We start from the raw sequence: 21,047 nt of genomic DNA on the forward strand, positions 1-21,047 counted from the left end.
TCAGCTCCCCCCCAACCCTCTCTTCCTCCTCCCTTTCTTCCTCTCTTTCTTCCCAGCTCCCTCCACCCCTCCTCTTCCTCTCTTCGCAGCCCCCCCAACCCTCTCCTCCTTCTCCCTTTCTTCCTCTCTTTCTCCTCAGCTCCCTCCATCCCCTCCTCCTCTCTTTCTTCCCAGCTCCCCCCCCTCCTCCTTCTCCCTTTCTTCCTCTCTTTCTTCCCAGCCCCCCTCCAACCCTCTCCTCCTCCCTTTCTTCCCAGCTCCCTCCACCTTCACCTCCTCCTCTTCTCCCTCTCCCAACTCTCCTTCCTCCCACTCTTGGTACTGGTGGGGAGTGGTGCCACATCCAGCTGGCAGCCAGGCACCAGTGGTGTCGCCCCAGGGCTCAGTGCTGGGCCCCAGTCCTGTTCAATATCTTTATTGATGATCTGGAGGAGGGGAGGGAGTCCTCCAGTAGTAGGGTTGCAGATGGGATGGGGATGGAATGGGATAGAATTAACCAGGTTGGAAGAGACCTTTGAGATCATCAAGTCCAACCTCTCACCCAGCACCATCTGATCAACTCAACCATGGCACCAAGGGCCTCATCCAGGCTCTTCCTAAACACCTCCAGGGATGGGGACTCCACCACCTCCCTGGGCAGCACATTCCCTTCTTCCTACCATCCGGCCTGAACCTCCCCTGGCACAGCATGAGACTGTGTCCTCTTGTTCTGGTGCTGCTTGCCTGGGAGAAGAGCCCAACCGCCACCTGGCTCCAACCTCCCTTCAGGGAGTTGCAGAGAGCAAGAAGGTCTCCCCTGAGCCTCTTCTTCTGCAGGCTAAGCAACCCCAGCTCCCTCAGCCTCTCCTCAGCCTTGTTGCCTTTCTCTGCCCAGGAGGGTGGTGAGAGCCTGGCACAGGCTGCCCAGGGAGGTGGTGGAAGCTTCATCCCTGGAGGTGTTTGCAGCCAGGCTGGAGGTGGCTGAGAGCAACCTGCTGTGGTGTGAGGTGTCCCTGCCCATGGCAGGGGGGTTGGAGCTGGCTGAGCCTTTGAGGTCCCTTCCAACCCTCACAAGGATGAGGAAGGCTGCAGACCCTAGCAGGCTGCTTGGTTCTGTGCCAGGAAGATTGCTCCTGGCTCCTTCAGCCGGCAGCTGCTGCCCTGCTACCTCCAGAGCCTCCTGCACCTCCACTCAGCAAGGGCTGGGGTTTAATGCAGTTATTTGATCATCTCCTGGAAGGCCACTAATTGGGTTACAGCCCTGCCTGCCTGCCCAGGAGGGAGCACTTTCCCTCCTCTCAAGTCTGCTTCTGCAGGTACCACAGCCCCAAACCTAATAGAGCCTCACCACAAGACCTCTAAAAGCCACCTTGGCTGCAGTGAAACAAAAACCCCCTTCCAACCCCAGCAGAAGACAAAGGCCTTGCTCCTGGGGGGGCACATCAAGCAGTCTGAACATTAAAAACCACCCAAAACCCATAAACCAACCCAACCCCAAGGTCAAACCTGGGAGCTGTGGCTCTGTGAAACTCAGCAGAGCCTGAGCTGTTCCTTCCCCATCCCTGTGTGCTGTGGCCAAGGGCTTCCTGCCAGGACCCCAAGCTTAGGTCAGGCTTTGTGTCTGGGGGGAGGGGGAGGGGGGGGTGGCTTACCTGGCAAAACCTCATAGATGTCATCTTCCAGCTCAGCATTAGGCTCCTCCTGGTTCAGGGTGGTGCTGTGGGACGCTGTGGTGAGGGAGTCAGAGCTGTCCACGTCGTTGTAGAGCTCCTCTTCGTCCTCCTCATCACATGGGATGGTGTGGGAGCTCAGGTCTGGCAGGAGAGAGCCAAAGCCAAGGTGAGGAAAGAGCAAAGCCAAGCAGCAGCTCCTGAGTCAGCCAGGTTGGAAGAGACCTCCAGGATCCTCCAGTCCAACCTCTCACCCAAGCCTACCCAATCCACCAGACCATGGCAGTGAGTGCCTCATCCAGGCTCTTCTTAAACACCTCCAGGGATGGGGACTCCACCACCTCCCTGGGCAGCACATTAGAATCACAGAGTCAGAGAAGTGTCAGGGTTGGAAGGGAGCTCAAGGCTCAGCCAGCTCCAACCCCCCTGCCATGGGCAGGGACACCTCACACCACAGCAGGTTGCTCACAGCCACCTCCAGCCTGGCTGCAAACACCTCCAGGGATGAGGCTGCCACCACCTCCCTGGGCAACCTGTGCCAGAAACCTACATCCCCCAGCAGGCATGGAAAAGAAGTTTCATGTGAAAGCAGAAAGGCAACGAGGCTGGGGAGGGGTCTGGAGCACAGCCCTGGGAGGAGAGGCTGAGGGAGCTGGGGTTGCTTAGCCTGCAGAAGAGGAGGCTCAGGGGAGACCTTCTTGCTCTCTCCACCTCCCTGAAGGGAGGTTGTAGCCAGGTGGGGGTTGGTCTCTTCTCCCAGGCACCCAGCACCAGAACAAGAGGACACAGTCTCCAGTTGTGCCAGGGGAGCTTTAGGTTGGATGTGAGGAAGAAGTTCTTCATAGAAAGAGAGATTTGCCCTTGGGATGTGCTGCCCAGGCAGGTGGAGTCCTCCTCCCTGGAGGTGTTTAGGAAGAGCCTGGATGGAGTGCTTGGTGCCATGGTTTAGTTGATTAGATAGTGTTAGATGATAGGTTGGACTTGATGATCTCAAAGGTCTCTTCCAACCTGGTTGATTCTATTCTATCCCCTCCAGATTTCCTTGCTGGGAAGCAGAAGGAAGGAGGATTTTCCCCTCTTTCTTTGGTGCTGCCTCATTCCCTCTTCACCTCCCCACGCTGAAGCTTGGCTGAGGAGAGATCCAAGCCCAGAGCTCTTTAGAACAGGGGTTGGGAGGAGGGGGAAGCTTGAGATCCAGGCTCTCTTCCTGAGAGTAAAAGCTCCCCCAAGCCATCAGTCCCTGCTGCTTCACTGAGGCTGCTCAGAGCTGTTTAAAACCTGCTGCAGGAGCTTCAGGGAGCTGAAACCGAGCCACAAAAGCTACCATCCTCTGTGCCCCTCAGGGACCTTGCAGGGAGCGAGGTGTTCCCTTTGCCTGGTCCATGAGCCCCTGGGGGCGAGGGAATGGAAGCTGGCAATGGGCTGAGGAGCCCCACAAGGGCTGGCAAATGCCAGAGAGCAAAGCCAAGCCCCTCAAGGAAGGAGCTGGGGCAGCTGGCTGTGGTTTCCAGAGGGTTTCCCACGTGTGGGGCTGGAGTCTTGCCCTCAGTGCCACTGGTCTCAAACTGGAGCCAAGCAGAGGATGGCAGAGCTGCCAAGCCCTGCTCCTTTCTTGTCCCCCTTGGTGCCACTTGCAGCCTTGGAGAGGTCTCAGAGCTCCATCCTCTCAAAGCAGCCAAAAGCTGCCACCAAAAGCCTGGAGGGCTCCAAGCACCCAGCCACCCACCTCTTTTGAAGCAGCAGGTTAAAAGCCCCAGGGGTTAGGAGGGGGATGCTGGGACCCCAGCAAGCTCCTGGCAGCAAGCACAAGGCCATCCCCAGGCTGGGTGAGAAGCTGCTTGGCAGGATCTGGCCAAAGCAAGCAGGGCAGGGGGGTTGGGGCCAAGCTCCCAGCCTCACCTTTCAGGAGGAACTGGATCTGATCCACCCAATCTTCAGCCTCTGCTGGGCTTGGGGCTGTGAACTGCAGAGAGAGATTCACCTGAGGCTGTGCTGGCTCTTGTGTGAGGGGGGAGGGGAAGGGTCCTGGGAGGGGGGAAAGGGGAGGGCAGGAGAGGGTCCTGGGAGGGGGGAAAGGGGAGGGCAGGAGAGGGTCCTGGGAGGGGGGAAAGGGGAGGGCAGGAGAGGGTCCTGGGAGGGGGGAAAGGGGAGGGCAGGAGAGGGTCCTGGGAGGGGGGAAAGGGGAGGGCAGGAGAGGGTCCTGGGAGAACCTAGGATCACTCTTGTGCCATAGGAAGCTCCATGCTGAGATCATTTGGCATAGAAAAGAGAAGCATCAACACCTCCTGCAATGCCTTTGAGTTGGTTTTCGCTGGGGGAGGGTTGGACTTCCAGAGCCCTCCTGAGCCGGCAGGGGGGGAAGAGGGCTTGGGGCTGCCAGAGCCCTCCTGAGCCGGCAGGGGGGGGAGAGGGGTGGACTTCCAGAGCCTCCCTGAGCCAGCAGGTCCCACCAGAGTGGGGGCCAGGTGCTTTTGGCTCCTCAGAGCAGCGCAGGAGATCCATTTGTGGCCTCAGCTCCTACCTCATAGGTTCGTTTCCAAGGGCAGCTGAGCTCGAAGCAGCAGCTCCGCCGGGAGTCCCGGCGCAGGTGGGAGGCCAGCCTGGCGCTGCACTCGCTGATGGGGAAGCTGCCTTTAGGTTGCTTGCCTAGAAGAAGCCAAGAAGGAGCAGTTTGGAGCCTGCAGAGGCTGCATGAGGTTGGGAGGGACCCCTCGAAGGGGGTCCTGGAAGCAGCCGGCAGGGAGCCCCCCCCGGGGCGCAGCCAGCTCTGCCCTCGAGCTGATGTGAAGCTCTCACCTTCACCGCTGGGGGCTGCAGGTAGGACCTGCATGGAATTGTTTGGGGTTGGAAAAGGTCTCTAAGGTCATCCAGCCCAAGCAGCAGCCCAGCACCACCCTGCCCATCAAACCATGGCCCCAGGTGCCATGGCCACCTCCAGGCATGGGGACTCCACCACCTCCCTGGGCAGCCTCTTTCTGTGCTGCCAGAGTGGTCAAGCAGTGGAAGTGTTCCTCATGGCCAACCTCAGCCTCCCCTGGCACAATTTCAGGCCATTTCCCCTCCCTTCCATCACCTGAAACCAGGGAGAAGAGACCAGCCCCCACCTCACTCCAACCTCCTTTCAGGGAGCTGTAGAGGTCTCCTCTCTGCCTCCTTTCCTCCAGGCTGAACCTCCCCAGTTCCCCCAGGACAGAAATTGTCTGACCTAAACCTCCCCTGCTGCAACTTGAGGCCAGTTCCTCTTCTCCTGCCACTTGTTCCTTGGGAGGAGAGACCAACTCCAACCTCCCTTCAGGGAGCTGTGGGCTTGGTTTTGTGAGGGGCAAGCTTCCAAATGGTCTCCAGAAGGCCACAGACTAAACCAAAGCAGTCATCAGTTGGCTGAAAGCCTTCTCCAGGCCTTGACCTCACCCCTGGAAGATCTTTCCTAAGGCTCTGCAGAGCCAGAGAAGGTTCTGAGCAGCTGCTTGAGTTGTTCCCTTCCCACCCCATCAGCCTCAGCACATCCAAGCCTGGGAAATCCAGAGGGAATCCTCCAGCATCTGCATGAGGACACAGTAAAGAGGATGCCCTCCTGAGCCTCCAGACACTGCAGGCAGCCAGCCCAAGGTTGCCAGGGTCAGGAGGCTGCCTGAGCTGCTTGTAATGAAGCAGAGAGCACTGTGTGCTGGGGGGAGATATGAGAGCAATGATTTTTCTGGTGCTGAAGCATTTAGGGGCTGGTCTGCAGCAAGGAAAGCTTAGTGGGACCTGGGAGGATTGGCCTGGGGACCTGGAGGATGCACACAGACAGCTGGTGTCAGCCAGGGGTGGGCAGAGAAGGAACTTCACTGCAGTCATCTGGGGAGGTTTCATTTAGCCCAGCTCATCATTGCTTTATGAAGCTGCCCCTGCCCCCTGGGACGAGCTGCTGCTCCCCCTGCCCTGCTCTCCAGACCCTTCCCCAGCTCCTTTGCCCTCCTCTGGACCTGCTCCTGCCCCTCAATGTCCTTCTTGGAGCAAGGGCCCCAAAACTGACCCCAGCACTCAAGCTGTGGGATGTGTTCCACACCAATAGAGGCATTTGGTGGAGCAGGGAAGAAGACCCCAGGCTGAGATCTACCTCTGCAGACCCTGCACACTGTGCCTTGAGAGGAACAGCACAGTTCCTCTCAAACCTCCTCAGCCTCAAACACAGCCTCCTCATGGCCCAGGCTTTCCTCTGGTCAAACTTCAGCCTCCCCTTCAAGATTGGATGTTAGGAAGAAGTTCTTCCCCAGGAGGTTGGTGAGAGCCTGGCACAGGCTGCCCAGGAAGGTGGTGGAAGCCTCCTGCCTGGAGGTGTTTGCAGCCAGGCTGGAGGTGGCTGTGAGCAACCTGCTGTGGTGTGAGGTGTCCCTGCCCATGGCAGGGGGCTTGGAGCTGGCTGAGCCTTGAGCTCCCTTCCAACCCTGGCAATGCTGTGATTCTCCTCTCCTCTTTCCCATGCCCTCAACCATCCCCCCCTGGGTTTGGGGACTGGAGGCAGATGCCTCCCCACTTACTTTTCTCATTGGCATAGTAGTAGAAGGTCTTCCTGTTGAGGACACACCACCGCTTCTTCCACTCCCAGCCAAAGAAGCTGTGGTCTGGCAAGGAGAGGACAACACAAGGCAGCTCCAGCTGAATGTTTAGGGGGCAATAAAAGAGACATCTTCCTACCAAACCCCTGCTCAAAAGGCAGGGAAGCAAACTGAGACACAAAAGCTCCACCAAGTAAAGCAGAACCAGGTTGTCCTACCAGGCTGGAGACCCTGCAAGGCTTCTCCAGGTCTCCAAAACATCAGGGAAGCAAACTGAGACACAAAAGCTCAGCCAAAGAGGGCAGAAGCAGGTTGTCCTACCAGGCTGGAGGCTCTGCAAGGCTTCTCCAGGTAGAGATGAGTTGAGCTGAGCTTAGCTGCTGTAACTTTAATCCTACTAACCAGGAGGGGACACAGCTTTGGGTCAAACCTCCCTCCTTGAGCTTTAAGCCCCAGTTTTCTGCTGTGGACCTGGAGCAAGTGAAGACATGGAGAGGACCAAGCACAGAGCTCAGCTGCTGGCCCTCAGGACAGCTCTTGCCTCAACCCCACCTGTCCCAGAGCAAATAAATCAAGCTCAAAGCTGAGCCAGGGGGAAATAATTTGCAGCTTGGGCAAGAGGCAGCGAAATGCAGATCAGCCTGGGGCTGGTTCCTTGTCCTCCCCTCAACCTGCTGCTGTGTGTGGTGCTCCCAAGCCTCCTGCCCCCACCTGGGCTTTATCTTCATTAAGGATTGCTCATTAGAAGGGCAGCTCCTGCCTGAGAGGATTCAGCTGCTGCTGCTGCATTCAATTTGTGGGGGTTGAACCTCGGTGCAGTTTGCTGAGCTGCTGGAAGGGGCTCACCAAAGGCTCTGCCCCCTGCCAGGCTGTGCTGCCCACAAAAAGCCTCAAAGGGTCTGCAAAGCCTTGCAGAGAGAGCTGCAGGGGAAGAGGCAACCTGCTGTTTGCTCCTCCAGCTGGGCTCTTGCCTTGCTGGGAGGCCTGAGGTGACATCCTCCCCCCCTCCTCTCGTCAGGAGGCTTCTCAGGCTCTTACCTCGACACCTCTTCTCCAGGTATCCCTGCTTCAGAATGTTCCCTGTGTCCTCAACAGGCTTTGGGGTGGTCTCCTCCAGTCCTACAGGGAGCAAAGCAGAGCCAAGCCTTGAGATTCCCCCTTCCTACCACCTCTGCAGCCCATTTCTCTGCAGAAGCAGCCTGGGAAGGCAGACCAGTGGCTGGAGGTGAAGGTCATGCCCTATCACCACCTCACCAGCTGCTGCTTGCAGGCTCCCAGAGGTTCTCCAAGTAAGCAGGACAGTGGTTTGTGGCCAGCAGGAGCAGGGGAGGTCATTCTGCCCCTGTGCTCAGCACTGCTCAGGCCACACCTTGAGTCCTGTGCCCAGTTCTGGGCTCCTCAGGTGAGGAAAGATGTTGAGGTGCTGGAAGGTGTCCAGAGAAGGGCAACAAAGCTGGGGAGGGGTCTGGAGCACAGCCCTGGGAGGAGAGGCTGAGGGAGCTGGGGTTGCTTAGCCTGCAGAAGAGGAGGCTCAGGGGAGACCTTCTTGCTCTCTGCAACTCCCTGAGAGAAGGTTGGAGCCAGCTGGGGGTTGGTCTCTTCTGCCAGGCAAGCAGCACCAGAACAAGAGGACACAGTCTCAAGCTATGCCAGGGGAGGTTTAAGCTGGAGGTGAGGAAGAAGGTCTTCATAGAGTTATTTGCCATTGGAGTGTGCTGCCCAGGGAGGTGGTGGAGTCCCCATCCCTGGAGGGGTCTCAAAGCCCTGGAGCTGTGGTGCTGAGGGCCATGGGTTGGTGGTGCCCTGGGGCAGTGCTGGGTTCAGGGCTGGACTGGATGATGTTAAAGGTCTCTTCCAACCCACAGAAGGGGGAGGGAGAAGGGGGAAGGAGAGGGGGAAGGGAAAGGGGAGGAGGAAGAAGAAGGGGGAGGGGGGGCCCTCGCCACTCTGAATCTGCCATGAACGTGCCCAAGCCCAGCTCGCTGATCCCGCTGGCAGCAGCAGCAGCAGCATGAAACACGCTGCAGTGAAACTTTTATTCAGATGGCTGAAACCCCCCCCGAGCCCAGCAGGGGGCTGGAGGCAGCCCCAGCGAGATCCCATCAGCTCCGGAGCTCGAATTGAATTACCCGGGGGGGGGGGGGGGGGGGGGGGGGGAAGGAGGAGCTGCCAGCCCTGCTTGGCTTATTGAATTTCATTTGCTTGCAGTACATTAGCAGCATGGGGCTTCCCTCTGCCCCCTCCTTCCTCCTCTTCCTCCTCCTTCTCGTCAAACAGCCCCCCCCCCACCAGCCCGATAGAAAATCAGCTGCAGAAGTCGCTGGTGTGCAGCAGGATGCTGCTGGTGGCCCTTGAGCCAAGGTCAAGCTACAGAATCCCAGCCTGGGAAGGGTGGAAAGGGACCTCTGGAAGACCCTCAGCCTGTCCAAGCCCACTCCCAAAGCAGGGCACCCCCAGCAGCACAGTGCCCAAGGGGGGTTGGAAGCTCTCTCCACAACCTCTCTGGGCAGCCTGCTCCAGGCCTCCAGCAGCCTCACCCCAAACAACTTTCTCCTCCTGCTCAGATGGAGCCTCCTGGGGTCCAGTTTGTGGCCCTAGCCCTGTGCCTGGGCAGCACTGAGCAGAGCCTGGCCCCAGCCTCTTGCCCTCCCAGCCTTTAGCTCTCGCTGGGCATTGCTCAGCTCCCCTCTGGAGCTGCTTTTCTCCAGGCTCCACAGCCCCAGGGGCTCTCAGCCTGCCTGGTCCTCCTTGGGATGTGCTTTCTGCTCTTTCCCCAGCTGCCAAGAGAGATCTGGGGGACTGCAAGGACCTCTCAGACACCACGAAAGAGCAACCACAGTGGGGAAGCAGCAACCACCTCCTCCAGCCCCTCCATCTCCTCTCTCTGCTGGTCATCCCTTGGCACAGGATCCCAGGGGATCTCCTGCCTTCCCACTCATGCTCTGCCCTACTTGAGCTCAATTTTCCATGGAAGCAGATCCCATCTTTCAGGTTACTTGTGGCTCTGGGTCCCAGGACCTGCTGAGCTATCAGCCCCCTGGGGCTGGGGGAGGCACCGCTGGAGCATCACTTCCAACACCCTCAGGGAGCCCAAACCTCTCCTGCTCTGCAGGAGCCACCCTGCCTCGGTTCCCCAGCAGGAAAGGAGGCTCCCATCTCCTTAAATACTGGGTGGCTGCTCAGATAAAGCTAACACAATTAAGGGGGGGCGGGGGGGGGGGTTGTTGTGAGGGCTGATTTGATTGCAGGGGGCCTCTGGAAGTTTGAAGTTTTCCAGCCCATGACACAGAGCTGGCAGCTGTGACCTGTGTGCTGCAGGCAGCCTCTCTAATGCAGCCCTGGAGAGGCAGAGCTGAGATTAAATCTGTGTGAGGAGGAGGAGGAGGAAGGGACACACAGCAGTGCTTGGGGCTCTCTGCCTGGCTGCAGGTGGGGCTGGGGTGATGTGTGTGTGGGTGGGGGTGTCCCTGTCACTCCCCATGTCCCCTGGTTGCCTCCAACAACAATCCAGATGGCTTTTGCTAGCAGCAAAGAGGTAAATTAAGCTCCCAGGACAATCTCTGAGGGGGGGTTTAATTCCTTTTAACCCATCCTAATGGACACCTAAAAGCTGCAGAGAAGCTGGAGGGGGGAGGGGGGGAGCCCCAGCCCCAGGAAGCTCTGCTGGTTTCCCAAGGGCAGGAGGTTTGTCTGGCCCAGGTAAGGCACAGCTCACCACATCTGCCAGGACTCCAAAGGATGGAAAAGCAAATCCATCACCTGGGCATCACTAATGACCATCCACCAGGCATGGGAACAGAAAGAGAAGACCTCCAATTCGTCTGAGAGGGACACATCTGTGCCCTCCCAGCCACACAGCCCCTCTCCAGTCACTCCCAGCAGGGCTGTGGCTGTGTTTGGATGGTCTCAGTGGTCTCTTCCACCCTGGCATCTCCCCCAGCCCACGTTTTCCCCAGCAGATATCTGGTACTGGAAGGATTGCTGTCCCACCACCACCATGTGCCCTGAGCTCTGTGGTAGAGCCTGATGTGTCCTCCTACTTCCCCCAGACTGCCCTCCCTCTTGCCCCTTGCCCTGTCCCTGGGCACCACTGAGCAGTCTGACCCCAGCCTCTTGCCCCCCAGCCTTTAGTTCTGGCTGAGCATTGCTCAGATCCGCTCTGGGGCTGCTCTGCTCCAGGCTCTCAGCCCCAGGGCTCTCAGCCTTTGCTCCTCAAAGCTGCTCCAGGCCCCTCAGCATCTTTGGAGCCTCCCCTGGACTCTCTCCAGCAGTTTCCTTGTCCCCCTTGACCTGGGGAGCCCAGACCTGGAGCCAGGACTCCAGCTGTGGCCTCACTAGGGCAGAATAGAGGAGGAGGAGGAGAAGAACCTCCCTTGACCTGCTGGCCACACTCTTTTTTAATGCCCCCCAGGAGCCCACTGGTCACACTGCTGGCCCCTGCTGACCCTTGCTGTCCAGCCACCCCAGGCTCTCTCTTTGCCAACCAAAGAGCAGCTTTTTGGGGCAAAGCTTCCAGGAGTTTGGCTGCTGAGCACCGTGACCGTGTCCTGAAGGACCTCTGGAGCTCAGCTCTCAACCCTGTTGGTCTCTGAGTCATGCACAGCAGCTGCACAAAGCGTCACAGGAGCTGCAGCCAAACATGCCCGGGGGGAGGCAGGTCGGTGCCCACGCTGTCACATCAGCCTCCTGTTCAAAGGGATGGAGCTTGGAGGCAGGATGGTTCCAGCTCATTCCTCCTCCTCCACCACCACCGAGCTCAGGCGTGCCAGGAGCAGACTCTGCTGGCAGGGACTTTGCAGGGAACACCCAAACCCCTTTCAGAGCAGAGCACAATCGGCTCTGACGTCCCCAAGCCCTCCCTGCTGCCTGCTCTCCGTTGCCATTGAAGCTAATGAGGGGAAAAAGAAAAACAATCAGGGGGGGGGGGGGGGGGGGGGGGGGAAAGGGACAAACAACCCCTCCCTCCCGTGGCCTTCAAAGCCAGACAGGCTCAGGAATTGCTGGAAGCTTTTGGAGATGCCACCCCCTGCCAGGCTCTGCCGCAGCAGGAGGGGCCAGGCCGTGGCTGCTGGCACCGCAGAGTGGAGTTCGTGGCTCTGGCCAAACTCAAGGCTCAGATGGTAGGAACAAGGAACTGTTTGTTGTCACAGGCTTGGAAGGGACTTCCAGGGGTCAGCCAGTCCAACCCCCCTGCAGTGAGCAGGGACATCCTTCACTGGGTCAGGATGGTCAGAGCCTTGTTGAGTCTGACCTTGAATATCTCCAGGGCTGGGGCCTCAGACACCTCCCTGGGATTCCTTCACAGAATGGTTTGGGTTGGAAGGGACCTCCTGAGGTCAGCCAGTCCAACCCTCCCTGCAGTGAGCAGGGACATCCTTCACTGGGTCAGGATGGTCAGAGCTTTGTCAAGCCTGGTCTTAAATATCTCCAGGGGTGGAGGTTCAGACACCTCCCTGGGACTCCTGCATAGAATGGTTTGGGTTGGAAGGGACCTGGAAGAGGAAAGAAGAGGAAAGGACCTTAAAGATCACCCAGTTCCCTAAAGATCATCCAGTTCCAACCCCCCTGGGTTTGGTTTTGTTCTGGTTTGGTTTGGTTTTTGTTTGTTTAATTCCATCTGGACAATCCAGCAGCAGCTCTGATGTGAAACCAACTTTACTACATGAAGGGAAAGGGGGAAGGAAAGAAATGAATCAATAAAAGAGAAGGAAAATCCAGAGGGGAAGCTGAGCCTTTGGTCCAAAAGTTTCCTTCCAACTGACTAAGTCTGTAATTTGCAAACTAAACCCCACTACATCTCAATATCTCCTTGCACAGCTCATTAGCCAAGGGCTCCCACTCAGCAAAAGAGGGAGGGGGAAACCAAACCCAACCCCCAGCCCTTCAGCAGCAACTGGATTTGGGGAGTTGCTATGGAAACTGGGTGTCCTTCTCAGCCTGGATCCCTGCTCAGATGGGGCTGGCTGCCTGGCCATGGGCATCCCTCTGGCTGTGCTGCCTTTCAGTGAGACCTGGCCAGGCTGGAGAGTTGGGCAAAGGGAACCTGAGGATGTTCAGCAAGGGCAAGTGGAGGGTCTTGCACCTGGGGAGGAACAACCTCCTGCACCAGTGCAGATGAAAGGGTGAGCTGCTGGGACATGGCTCCATGGAGAAGGACCTAGGAGAGCTGGTGGACAGCAAGGTCACCATGAGCCACCAACGTGCCCTTGCAGCCAAGAAAGACAATGAGCTCCTGAGGTGCATGAAGAATGTGGCCAGCAGGTCAAGGGAGGTTCTCCTCCCCTTGACTCTACCCTGATGAGGCTGCACCCAGAGTATTGTGTCCAGTTCTGGGCTCCCCAGTTCAAAAGGGACAGGGAACTACTGGAGAGAGTCCAAGGGAAGCTCCAAAGCTGCTGAGGGGCTTGGAGCAGGTCTGTGAGGAGCAAAGGCTGAGAACCCTGGGGCTGAGAGCCTGGAGAAAGAAAAAAAAAGGGAGAAAGGAAAAAAAGGAGGAAAAATAGGGGGAGGAAAAGGGAGAAAGGAAAAAAAAAGGAAGGGGAAAAAAGGGAGAAAGAAAAAAAAAGGAAGGGGAAAAAAGGAAGAAGAAAAAGAGAAAGGAAAAAAAAAGAAAGATAAAAGGAGAATGAAAAAAAGGAGGGAAAAAAAGGAAAATTAAAGGGAGAAAGAAGAATAGGAGAAAGGAAAGAAAGGAGAAAGGAAAGAAAGGAGAAAGGAAAGAAAGGAGAAAGAAAAAAGGAGGAAAGAATAGGAGAAAGAAAAAAGGAGAAAGAAAAAGGAAAGAAAAGAAAGAAAAGGAGAAAAAAAGGAAAAAGAAAAAAGGGAGAAAGAAAAAAGGAAAAAAGGGAGAAAGAAAAAAGAAAAAAGGGAGAAAGAAAAAAGGGAGAAAGAAAGAAGGAGGAAGAAAGAAGGAGGAAGAAAAAAGGAGGAAGAAAAAAAGGAGAAAAAATGAAAAAGAAAAGGAGAAGAATAGGAGAAAAAAAGAACATGAAAAAGAGGAAAAAAAGGAGAAAGAAAAAAGATAAATAAAAATGAGAAAGGAGGAAAAAGAAAAGGGAGAAAGAAGAAAAAGGAGAAAGAAGAAAAAGGAGAAAGAAGAAAAAGGAGAAGAAAAGGAGAAAAAATAAAAGGAGAAAGAAAAAAGAAGGGGAAAAGAGGAAGGAAAAAGGAGAGAAACAGAGAAAGAAAAAAGGACAAAGAGAAAAGAAGGGGAAAACAGAGGAGAAAGGAAAAAGGAGAAAGAAAAATAAAGGAGAAAAAAAGGAGGGGGGGGAAGAGGGGAAAGAAAAAAAGGAGAAAGAAAAAAAAAGAAGAAAAAAGGAGGGAGAAAAAAGGAGGGAGAAAAAAGGAGGGAGAAAAAAAGAGGAGAAAGAAAGAAAAAAGGAGAAAGGAAAAAAAGGAGAAAGAAAAAAAAGGGGAAGGAAAAAAAAAGGAGAAAGAAAAAAAAAGGAGAAAGGAAAAAAAGGAGAAAGAAAAAAAAGGGGAACGGGAAAAAAAAAGGAGAAAGGGAAAACAAAAAGAAACGAGAGGGCAATGCATGAAATCCATAAATCCTTCCTCGGTGTAACTCATTCCCCTGTTATTCCTCTCCTCCAAACATAACATGATGTCAGGCGGCCGACCTGCTGTGCTACCGGCCCGAGATGATTTACAAGGTGAGGAGGGAAAACCTAAATCATCACGTAATGAAAACATTAAAGTTAATGCATCACAAGTGAGGAATTTATTACCATTAACTCCAATCAGCGGCTGCGAGCCGCCCGTCCTTTCCTGTCCGCGGGCAGGGGACACAGCCGGCCGCGGGGAGGGACTTCATTACGGGCTGCGCTTTGCGCTTTCCCCTTCGCTGGAGCCGCTCCTGGGGGCTCCACCTGGTGGGTCACCAGTCCTCGTTAAGTGGACTGCCTCATTTTCCAGGCGCTGCAGAAAGGGTTGGGAGTTTTTTTTTGCCCCCCTCTTTTGAAGGCCTCATCCGTTTCTTTTGCCACGGGGCGGCTCGCCTCGCCGCGCGCGGGAGAAGGGCAGCTCCCAGCAGCCCTGAAGTAAACCTGAAGGGAGGTTGTAGCCAGGTGGGGGTTGGTCTCTTCTCCCAGGCAAGCGGCACCAGAACAAGAGGACACAGTCTCAAGCTGTGCCAGGGGAGGTTTAGGCTGGAGGTGAGGAAGAAATTCTTCCCAGCAAGAGAGATTGGCCTTTGGGATGTGCTGCCCAGGGAGGTGGTGGAGTCCCCATCCCTGGAGGTGTTTAGAAAGAGGCTGGATGAGGCACTTGGTGCCATGGTTTAGTTGGTTAGATGGTGTTGGGTGATAGGTTGGACTGGATGATCTCAAAGGTCTTTTCCAACCTGGTTAATCCTATCCTATCCTATCCTATCCTATCCTATCCTATCCTATCCTATCCTATCCTATCCTATCCTATCCTATCCTATCCTATCCTATCCCTATTCCTATCCCACTCCATTCCACTCCATTCCATTCCACTCCATTCCACTCCATTCCATTCCACTCCATTCCACTCCACTCCACTCCATTCCATTCCATTCCATTCCATTCCATTCCATTCCATTCCATTCCATTCCATTCCATTCCATTCCATTCCAAAGGACTTGATGGTGCTGGTGGATGAGTAGCTCAACATGAGCCACCAGTGTGCACTTGCAGCCCAGAAAGCCTTGACAGGCTGGAGAGGTGAGCCCAGGACAACCTCATGAGGTACAACAAGACAAGATGCAAGGTCCTGCAGCTGGGTCAGGGCAATCCCAAGCACTGATACAGGCTGGGCAGGGAATGGCTTGAGAGCAACCCTGAAGAAAAGGACTTGGGGGTGCTGGGGGAGGACAAGCTCAAATGAGCCAGCAGGGAGCACTTGCAGCCCAGAGAGCCAAGCAGAGCCTGGGCTGCAGCAAGAGAAGTGTGGCCAGCAGGGCCAGGGAGGGGATTCTCCCCCTTTGCTCCACTCTGCTGAGACCACAGCTGCAGCTCTGTGTCCGGTTCTGGAGCCCCTAGGACAGGAAGGATCTGGAGGTGCTGGAAGGTGTCCAGAGAAGGGCCACGAGGATGAGCAGAGGGCTGGAGCTGCTCTGCTCTGGAGACAGACTGAGAGAGTTGGGGCTGTTCAGTCTGGAGAAGAGAAGGCTCCCAGGAGACCTAATTGTGGCCTTCCGGTATCTGAAGGGGGCTACAAGAAAACTAGGGAGGGACTTTTGAGGGTGTCAGGGAGTGATAGGACTGGGGGGGATGGATCTGAGCTAGAAGAGGGCAGATTCAGCTTGGATGTGAGGAGGGTGGTGAGAGACTGGCACAGGTTGCTCGGGGAGGTGGTGGAAGCCTCATCTCTGGAAGGCTTTAAGGCCAGGCTGAAGGTGGCTGTGAGCAACCTGCCGTAGTGTGAGGTGTCCCTCTCCATGGCAGGGTGCTGGAACTGGCTGAGCCTTGAGGTGCCTTCCAACCCTGACAATTCTCTGACTCTGGGCTTCAGGTTGCAACCAGGGGTGGTTCAGGTGGGATATTAGGACAAATTCCTTCCCAGCAAGGGTTCTCAGGTGTGGGAAGAGGCTGCCCAGGGAGGTGGCAGAGTCCCCATCCCTGAAGGCACTTAAAATCCCCATGGCTGTGGTGCTGAGGGCCACAGTTTGGTGGCAGTGGCCTCCAGCAGTGGTGGGGCTGTGAGCTCTGGGTGAGCAGCTGGCCTCAACGCCCTCCAAGATCTCCTCCAACCCCAACCCTCTGTGACCATTCCCAAAGGCCAGAAGGGAGATTTTTTCCCTTGCCGGGAGCTCAGAGAGGCTGGGGAAGGAGCAGACACCTGTTGGCCCGAGCCCATGGGGGGCAGCTGCAGCCCCCTTCTTGACTTCCCCTCAGAGCTCCTTCCCTCATCCTCCTCGGCCTTGGTGCCGGCGATTCCGATGGCTCCGGGAGGGAGAGCCGGGGGGTCGCAGGGGAGAGGAGGGTGAGGAAGGGAAGCCAAGCGCACGAGACGCAGCTCTTCGAGCGGAAACGATGGCCAGATGAAGATGGATGGGTGTCAACCCTCCTGGAGGAGGCAGCAGGCTCTGCTCTTTACCCTCTCCCACTGCCGCTCTCCTGACCTCTCCCATTTGAAATGCTTTGATTCCCCCTGGCCCAAGGGATCTCCGAGGAGAGATGAGGAATGTCCCTGCCTGACCTCACCTCCACGTTCGTCTGCCGACCGGTGGCATCAATCAGCTCCATCCTCCCCCTGCCCCTCTGCAGACAAGAAGCCAAGTGAGAAGGGCTGGGGAAAAAATGAAATGATTTCCCTGAGGATTTGCATTGCTACTTCATTTCTCTCCTGGAACTGCAGAGCTGCCTTCTCCCGTGGAGAACAACTTCCCCTGGAGACCCCCAGTTGGGGTTGAAAATGCAGGGGGAAAGGGGAGGAAGGGGAAGGGGAAAGGGGAGGAAGGGGGTGGGAAAAGGGTGGGAAAGGGGAGCAGGAAGGGCATAGAATCATGGAGTCATGGAATAATAGAGTCATGGAATCATAGAATCATGGAGTCATGGAATCATAGAGTCATAGAATCATAGGGTCATGGAATCATGGAGTCATGGAATCATAGAATCATGGGGTCATGGAATCATGGAGTCATGGAACCATGGAATCACATCACCACTTCAGTTGGAGAAGCTCTCTAAGCCCATCCAGTCCAACCAGCAACCCAGCACCACCATGGCCACCAAATCACGTCCCCAGCTGCCATGTCCATAGGTTTCTTGAACCCCTCCAGGGCTGGCGACTCCACCACCTCCCTGGGCAGCCTGTTCAGCATCTCTTCAACCACCTAACCTGCTGCCATCTTCCCCCTGTTCACTGAAGCCCAGCTCAGGCAGAGCCTTTCTGCTGCCTCCTCCTGCACCCAGAGTACTCAGCCCCTCTGGGCCCCTCTGGGCCCCTCAGGTTAGGAAAGATGTTGAGATGCTGGAAGGTGTCCAGAGAAGGGCAACAAAGCTGGGGAGGGGTTTGGAACACAGCCCTATGAGGAGAGGCTGAGGGAGCTGGGGTTGCTTAGCCTGGAGAAGAGGAGGCTCAGGAGAGATCTTCTTGCTCTCTCCAACTCCCTGAAGGGAGGTTGTAGCCAGCTGAGGGTTGGTCTCTTCTCCCAGGCAAGCAGCACCAGAACAAGAGGACACAGCCTTAAGCTGTGCCAGGGGAGGTTTAGGCTGGAGGTGAGGAAGAAATTCTTCCCAGCAAGAGAGATTGGCCATTGGAGTGTGCTGCCCAGGGAGGTGGTGGAGTCCCCATCCCTGGAGGTGTTTAGGAAGAGGCTGGATGAGGCCCTTGGTGCCATGGTTTAGTTGATCAGATGGTGCTGGGTGATAGGTTGGACTGGATCATCTCAAAGGTCTTTTCCAACCTGGTCTATTCCATTCTATTCTATTCTATTCTATTCTATTCTATTCTATTCTATTCTATTCTATTCTATTCTATTCTATTCTATTCTATTCTACTCTATTCTACTCTATTCTATTCTATTCTATTCTATTCTATTCTATTCTATTCTATTCTATTCTATTCTATTCTACTCCATTCTACTCCATTCTACTCTACTCCATTCCATTCCATTCCATTCCATTCCATTCCATTCCATTCCATTCCATTCCATTCCATCCCATTCCATTCCATTCCATTCCCATGTCTCTGCACACCTCCAGGCACGCTGACTCCAGCACCCTCTCCCCCTGCCCCCCCAGAGCTCCCTGGCCCAGTTTGATGCTGGGAGTCACTGGGCTTGCAACTCCTGCAACCCTGAGGAAGGTCCTTGCTGGGGCTGGAGGCAGGCAGCGGGAGGCAGCCGCCCTTCCTGTACTTATTAAGCTCTTCCATCTCCAACACCCAGCTTGCTTCTCCCACTTCCCTTTCATCTAGGCTCAGCTCTGGGGTTTTTTTACACACACACACACACACACATCTATATTTAATGTATTTCCTTGCTTCCTCCTTGTGAGTAATTGTTAGCAAAGTCAAATCAACAGGTCATAAAATGATAAAAGCAGGATCCCTGCTAAATCCTCCCCTCGGGCTCACTTCTCCTCTCGTTTTACACCCATCAAATGCCTTTGCCTTCCCTGGAGCCCTCTTGATTTCCATCACAGACCTTGGATTAGGAAAAGAAATGTTGATTTTATTATTACTATTTCCCCCTACCCCCCCCCCCCCCACTAGATAACAACACAACATGAATCTAGACACACCCAGCCTGGCTCCCTCTCTCTCTCTCTCTCTCTCTCTGCTAGGTGAAATAAATCAGGAGGAGAGCCAGGAACAGCTTTGCAAAGGAGTAATAGAGCTTCAACTACCCTGTGCTGAGACGGTGAGAGCAATCCAACCTCCTTAATGTAGATAGTTATAGCCAAATAAAGGTGCTTGATGTCAGCAGGAATTATTCTCTGCCCATTTAAGGATTGCCTTGCTACCAAATGAATGTGCTGGAGCAGCTGCCAGGCTGGATACAGACAGATTGGAGAGGCAAACACTGGAGACCAAACCATCACCAATGCCTAAACCACCACCAAACCCTAAGCCACCACCAAACCCCTTCTGAAATGAGTTTCCTGTGGTCTGCTCTGGGGTCCCCAAACCAAGAAGGACATGGAGACCAAACCACCACGGATGCCCAAGCCACCACCAAACCCCAAACTACCACCAAAACGCCTCCAAACCACCACCAAACCCCAAACCACCACCAAACCCCTTCTGAAATGAGCTTACTGTGGCCTGCTCTGGGGCCCCAAAACCAAGAAGGACATGGAGACCAAACCATCACCAATGCCTAAACCACCACCAAACCTCAAACCATCACCAAACCTCAAACCATCACCAAACCCCTTCTGAAATGAGTTTCCTGTGGTCTTCTCTGAGGCCCCCAGAACAAGGACATGGAGACCAAACCACCACCAAACCCCAAACCATCACCAAACCCCTTCTGAAGTGAGTTTACTGTGGCCTGCTCTGGGGCCCCAAAACCAAGAAGGACATGGAGACCAAACCATCACCAATGCCTAAACCACCACCAAACCCCAAACCACCACCAAACCCCTTCTGAAATGAGTTTCCTGTGGCCTGCTCTGGGGTCCCCAAAACAAGAAGGACAGGGAGAAGGTTCCAGAGGAGGCCACAAATCATAGAATCATAGAATGGTGTGGGTTGGAAGGGACCTCCAAAGGTCAGCCAGTCCAACCCCCTCTGCAGTCAGCAGGGACATCCTCCACTAGATCAGGTTGCTCAGAGCCCTGTTGAGCCTCACCTTGAATATCTCCAGGCATGAGGCTTCAACCACCTCCCTGGGCAGCCTGTTGTAGTGTTCCAGCACCCTCATGGTAAAGAACTTGTTCCTAAAGATGATCAGAGGGCTGGAGCACCTCTTCTGCTGGTTGGGAGAGTTGGGGTTGTTCCTTGGCTCCAGGGAGACCTCAGAGCAGCCTTCCAGTAGTTAGAGAGGGCTGCAGGAGAGCTGAGCAGGGACACTTGAGAAAGGGCTGCAGTGACAGGGTGAGGGATGATGGCTTCACACTGGAAGAAGCTGGGTTGAGATTAGACATTAGGAAGAGAGTCTTTTCCCATGAGGGTGCTGAGGCACTGCAACAAGTTGCCCAGAGAAGCTGTGGAAGCTCCAAGCCTGGCAAGTGTTGAAAGCCAGGTTGGAAGGGACCTTGAGCAAGCTGGGCTGGTGGGAAGTGTCCCTGCCCATGGCAAGGGGCTTGAAACTGGCTGATCTTTAAGGCAGATGATCTTTAAGGTCCCTTCCAACCCAACCCATTTTCTGATTCCATGGCTCACTCAGCCTAGCCTCATAGCAGAGGTATCCCAAAGGCTTCCTGGGGGGTGGTGGTCCCAACAAAGACCCAGGACCCAGAGCTTTGGGTGGGTTGGAGCAAAGCTAGAAGTGGGTTGGATGTCAGGAAGAAATTCTTCCCCAGGAGGGTGGTGAGAGCCTGGCACAGGTTGCCCAGGGAGGTGGTGGAAGCCTCCTGCCTGGAGGTGTTTGCAGCCAGGCTGGAGGTGGCTGTGAGCAACCTGCTGTGGTGTGAGGTGACCCTGGCCATGGCAGGGGGGTTGGAGCTGGCTGAGCCTTGAGCTCCCTTCCAACCCTGACAATTCCCTGACTCTGGGCTTCAGGTTGCAACCAGAGGAGGTTCAGGTTGGATATTAGGACAAATTCCTTCCCAGCAAGGGTTCTCTGGCATTGGAAGAGGCTGCCCAGGGAAGTGGCAGGGTTAGGGTTAGGATTCTATGCTCTTAACTCCAAACTGATTGAAAACCCTCAATTCCCAGGATGATTTCAACCATCAGGCAAGGCCTCCTGCTGGAAACCTCCCATTTTGGTCTCCTTCTGCACTGCTGCTTCTCTCTTTTTCTTTAATTCCCTTTCTGAAGGGAAGCTCTGGAACCCTTCAGCTGCTGACAAAGTTCCTTTTTATGGTAAACTCCCCATTTCTCTCAGCAAAACCTCCATTTCCCAGGCCCCAACTCATCGTGGCCATTAGGGAGCTTAACAAACATTTATTTGGGTGTTTCAGTGCTGGCTGCTGGTGGAAGAGGCACTTTGTAGGGAGGTGATTATTAGGCTTTTATTCATGGCTGCTGCTCAGCACTGCAGGGCTCAGGGCTGGGAGGCAAAGCAACAGCAACAACAGCAACAAAAAGGACACAAAAACCCCAACCTTTTGGATTTTTATGGGGAAAATAAATTCCCTTTTAACTTGATGGATATAGGAAGGGGGAGGGGGGGAAAGAACTATAAATCCAGAGCCTTCAGTCCTATTAAATGTAAAAGCTGATTGATTTAATAGGTCCCAGAATGGCTCAGGTTGAAAGGGACCTCAGAGATCATCTGCTC

General features: G+C 55.0%; 1 protein-coding gene across 1 annotated transcript in view; it reads right to left on the reverse strand.

Moving 5' to 3' along the window:
- The window catches only part of SKAP1 (src kinase associated phosphoprotein 1), a 202,012-nt gene that overhangs the window by 31,856 nt on the left and 149,109 nt on the right, over window positions 1–21,047 (reverse strand). The window contains exons 5-9 of the mRNA XM_054176923.1: window positions 7,229–7,309; window positions 6,173–6,256; window positions 4,171–4,295; window positions 3,549–3,612; window positions 1,632–1,793 (exon numbers count right to left, since the gene is read on the reverse strand). Of these exons, the coding sequence (XP_054032898.1) occupies window positions 1,632–1,793; window positions 3,549–3,612; window positions 4,171–4,295; window positions 6,173–6,256; window positions 7,229–7,309 (516 nt within the window). The remainder of the gene's footprint in view (window positions 1–1,631; window positions 1,794–3,548; window positions 3,613–4,170; window positions 4,296–6,172; window positions 6,257–7,228; window positions 7,310–21,047) is intronic.

Source organism: Dryobates pubescens, chromosome 36 (assembly GCF_014839835.1).
Source record: "Dryobates pubescens isolate bDryPub1 chromosome 36, bDryPub1.pri, whole genome shotgun sequence".
NCBI lineage: Eukaryota > Metazoa > Chordata > Aves > Piciformes > Picidae > Dryobates > Dryobates pubescens.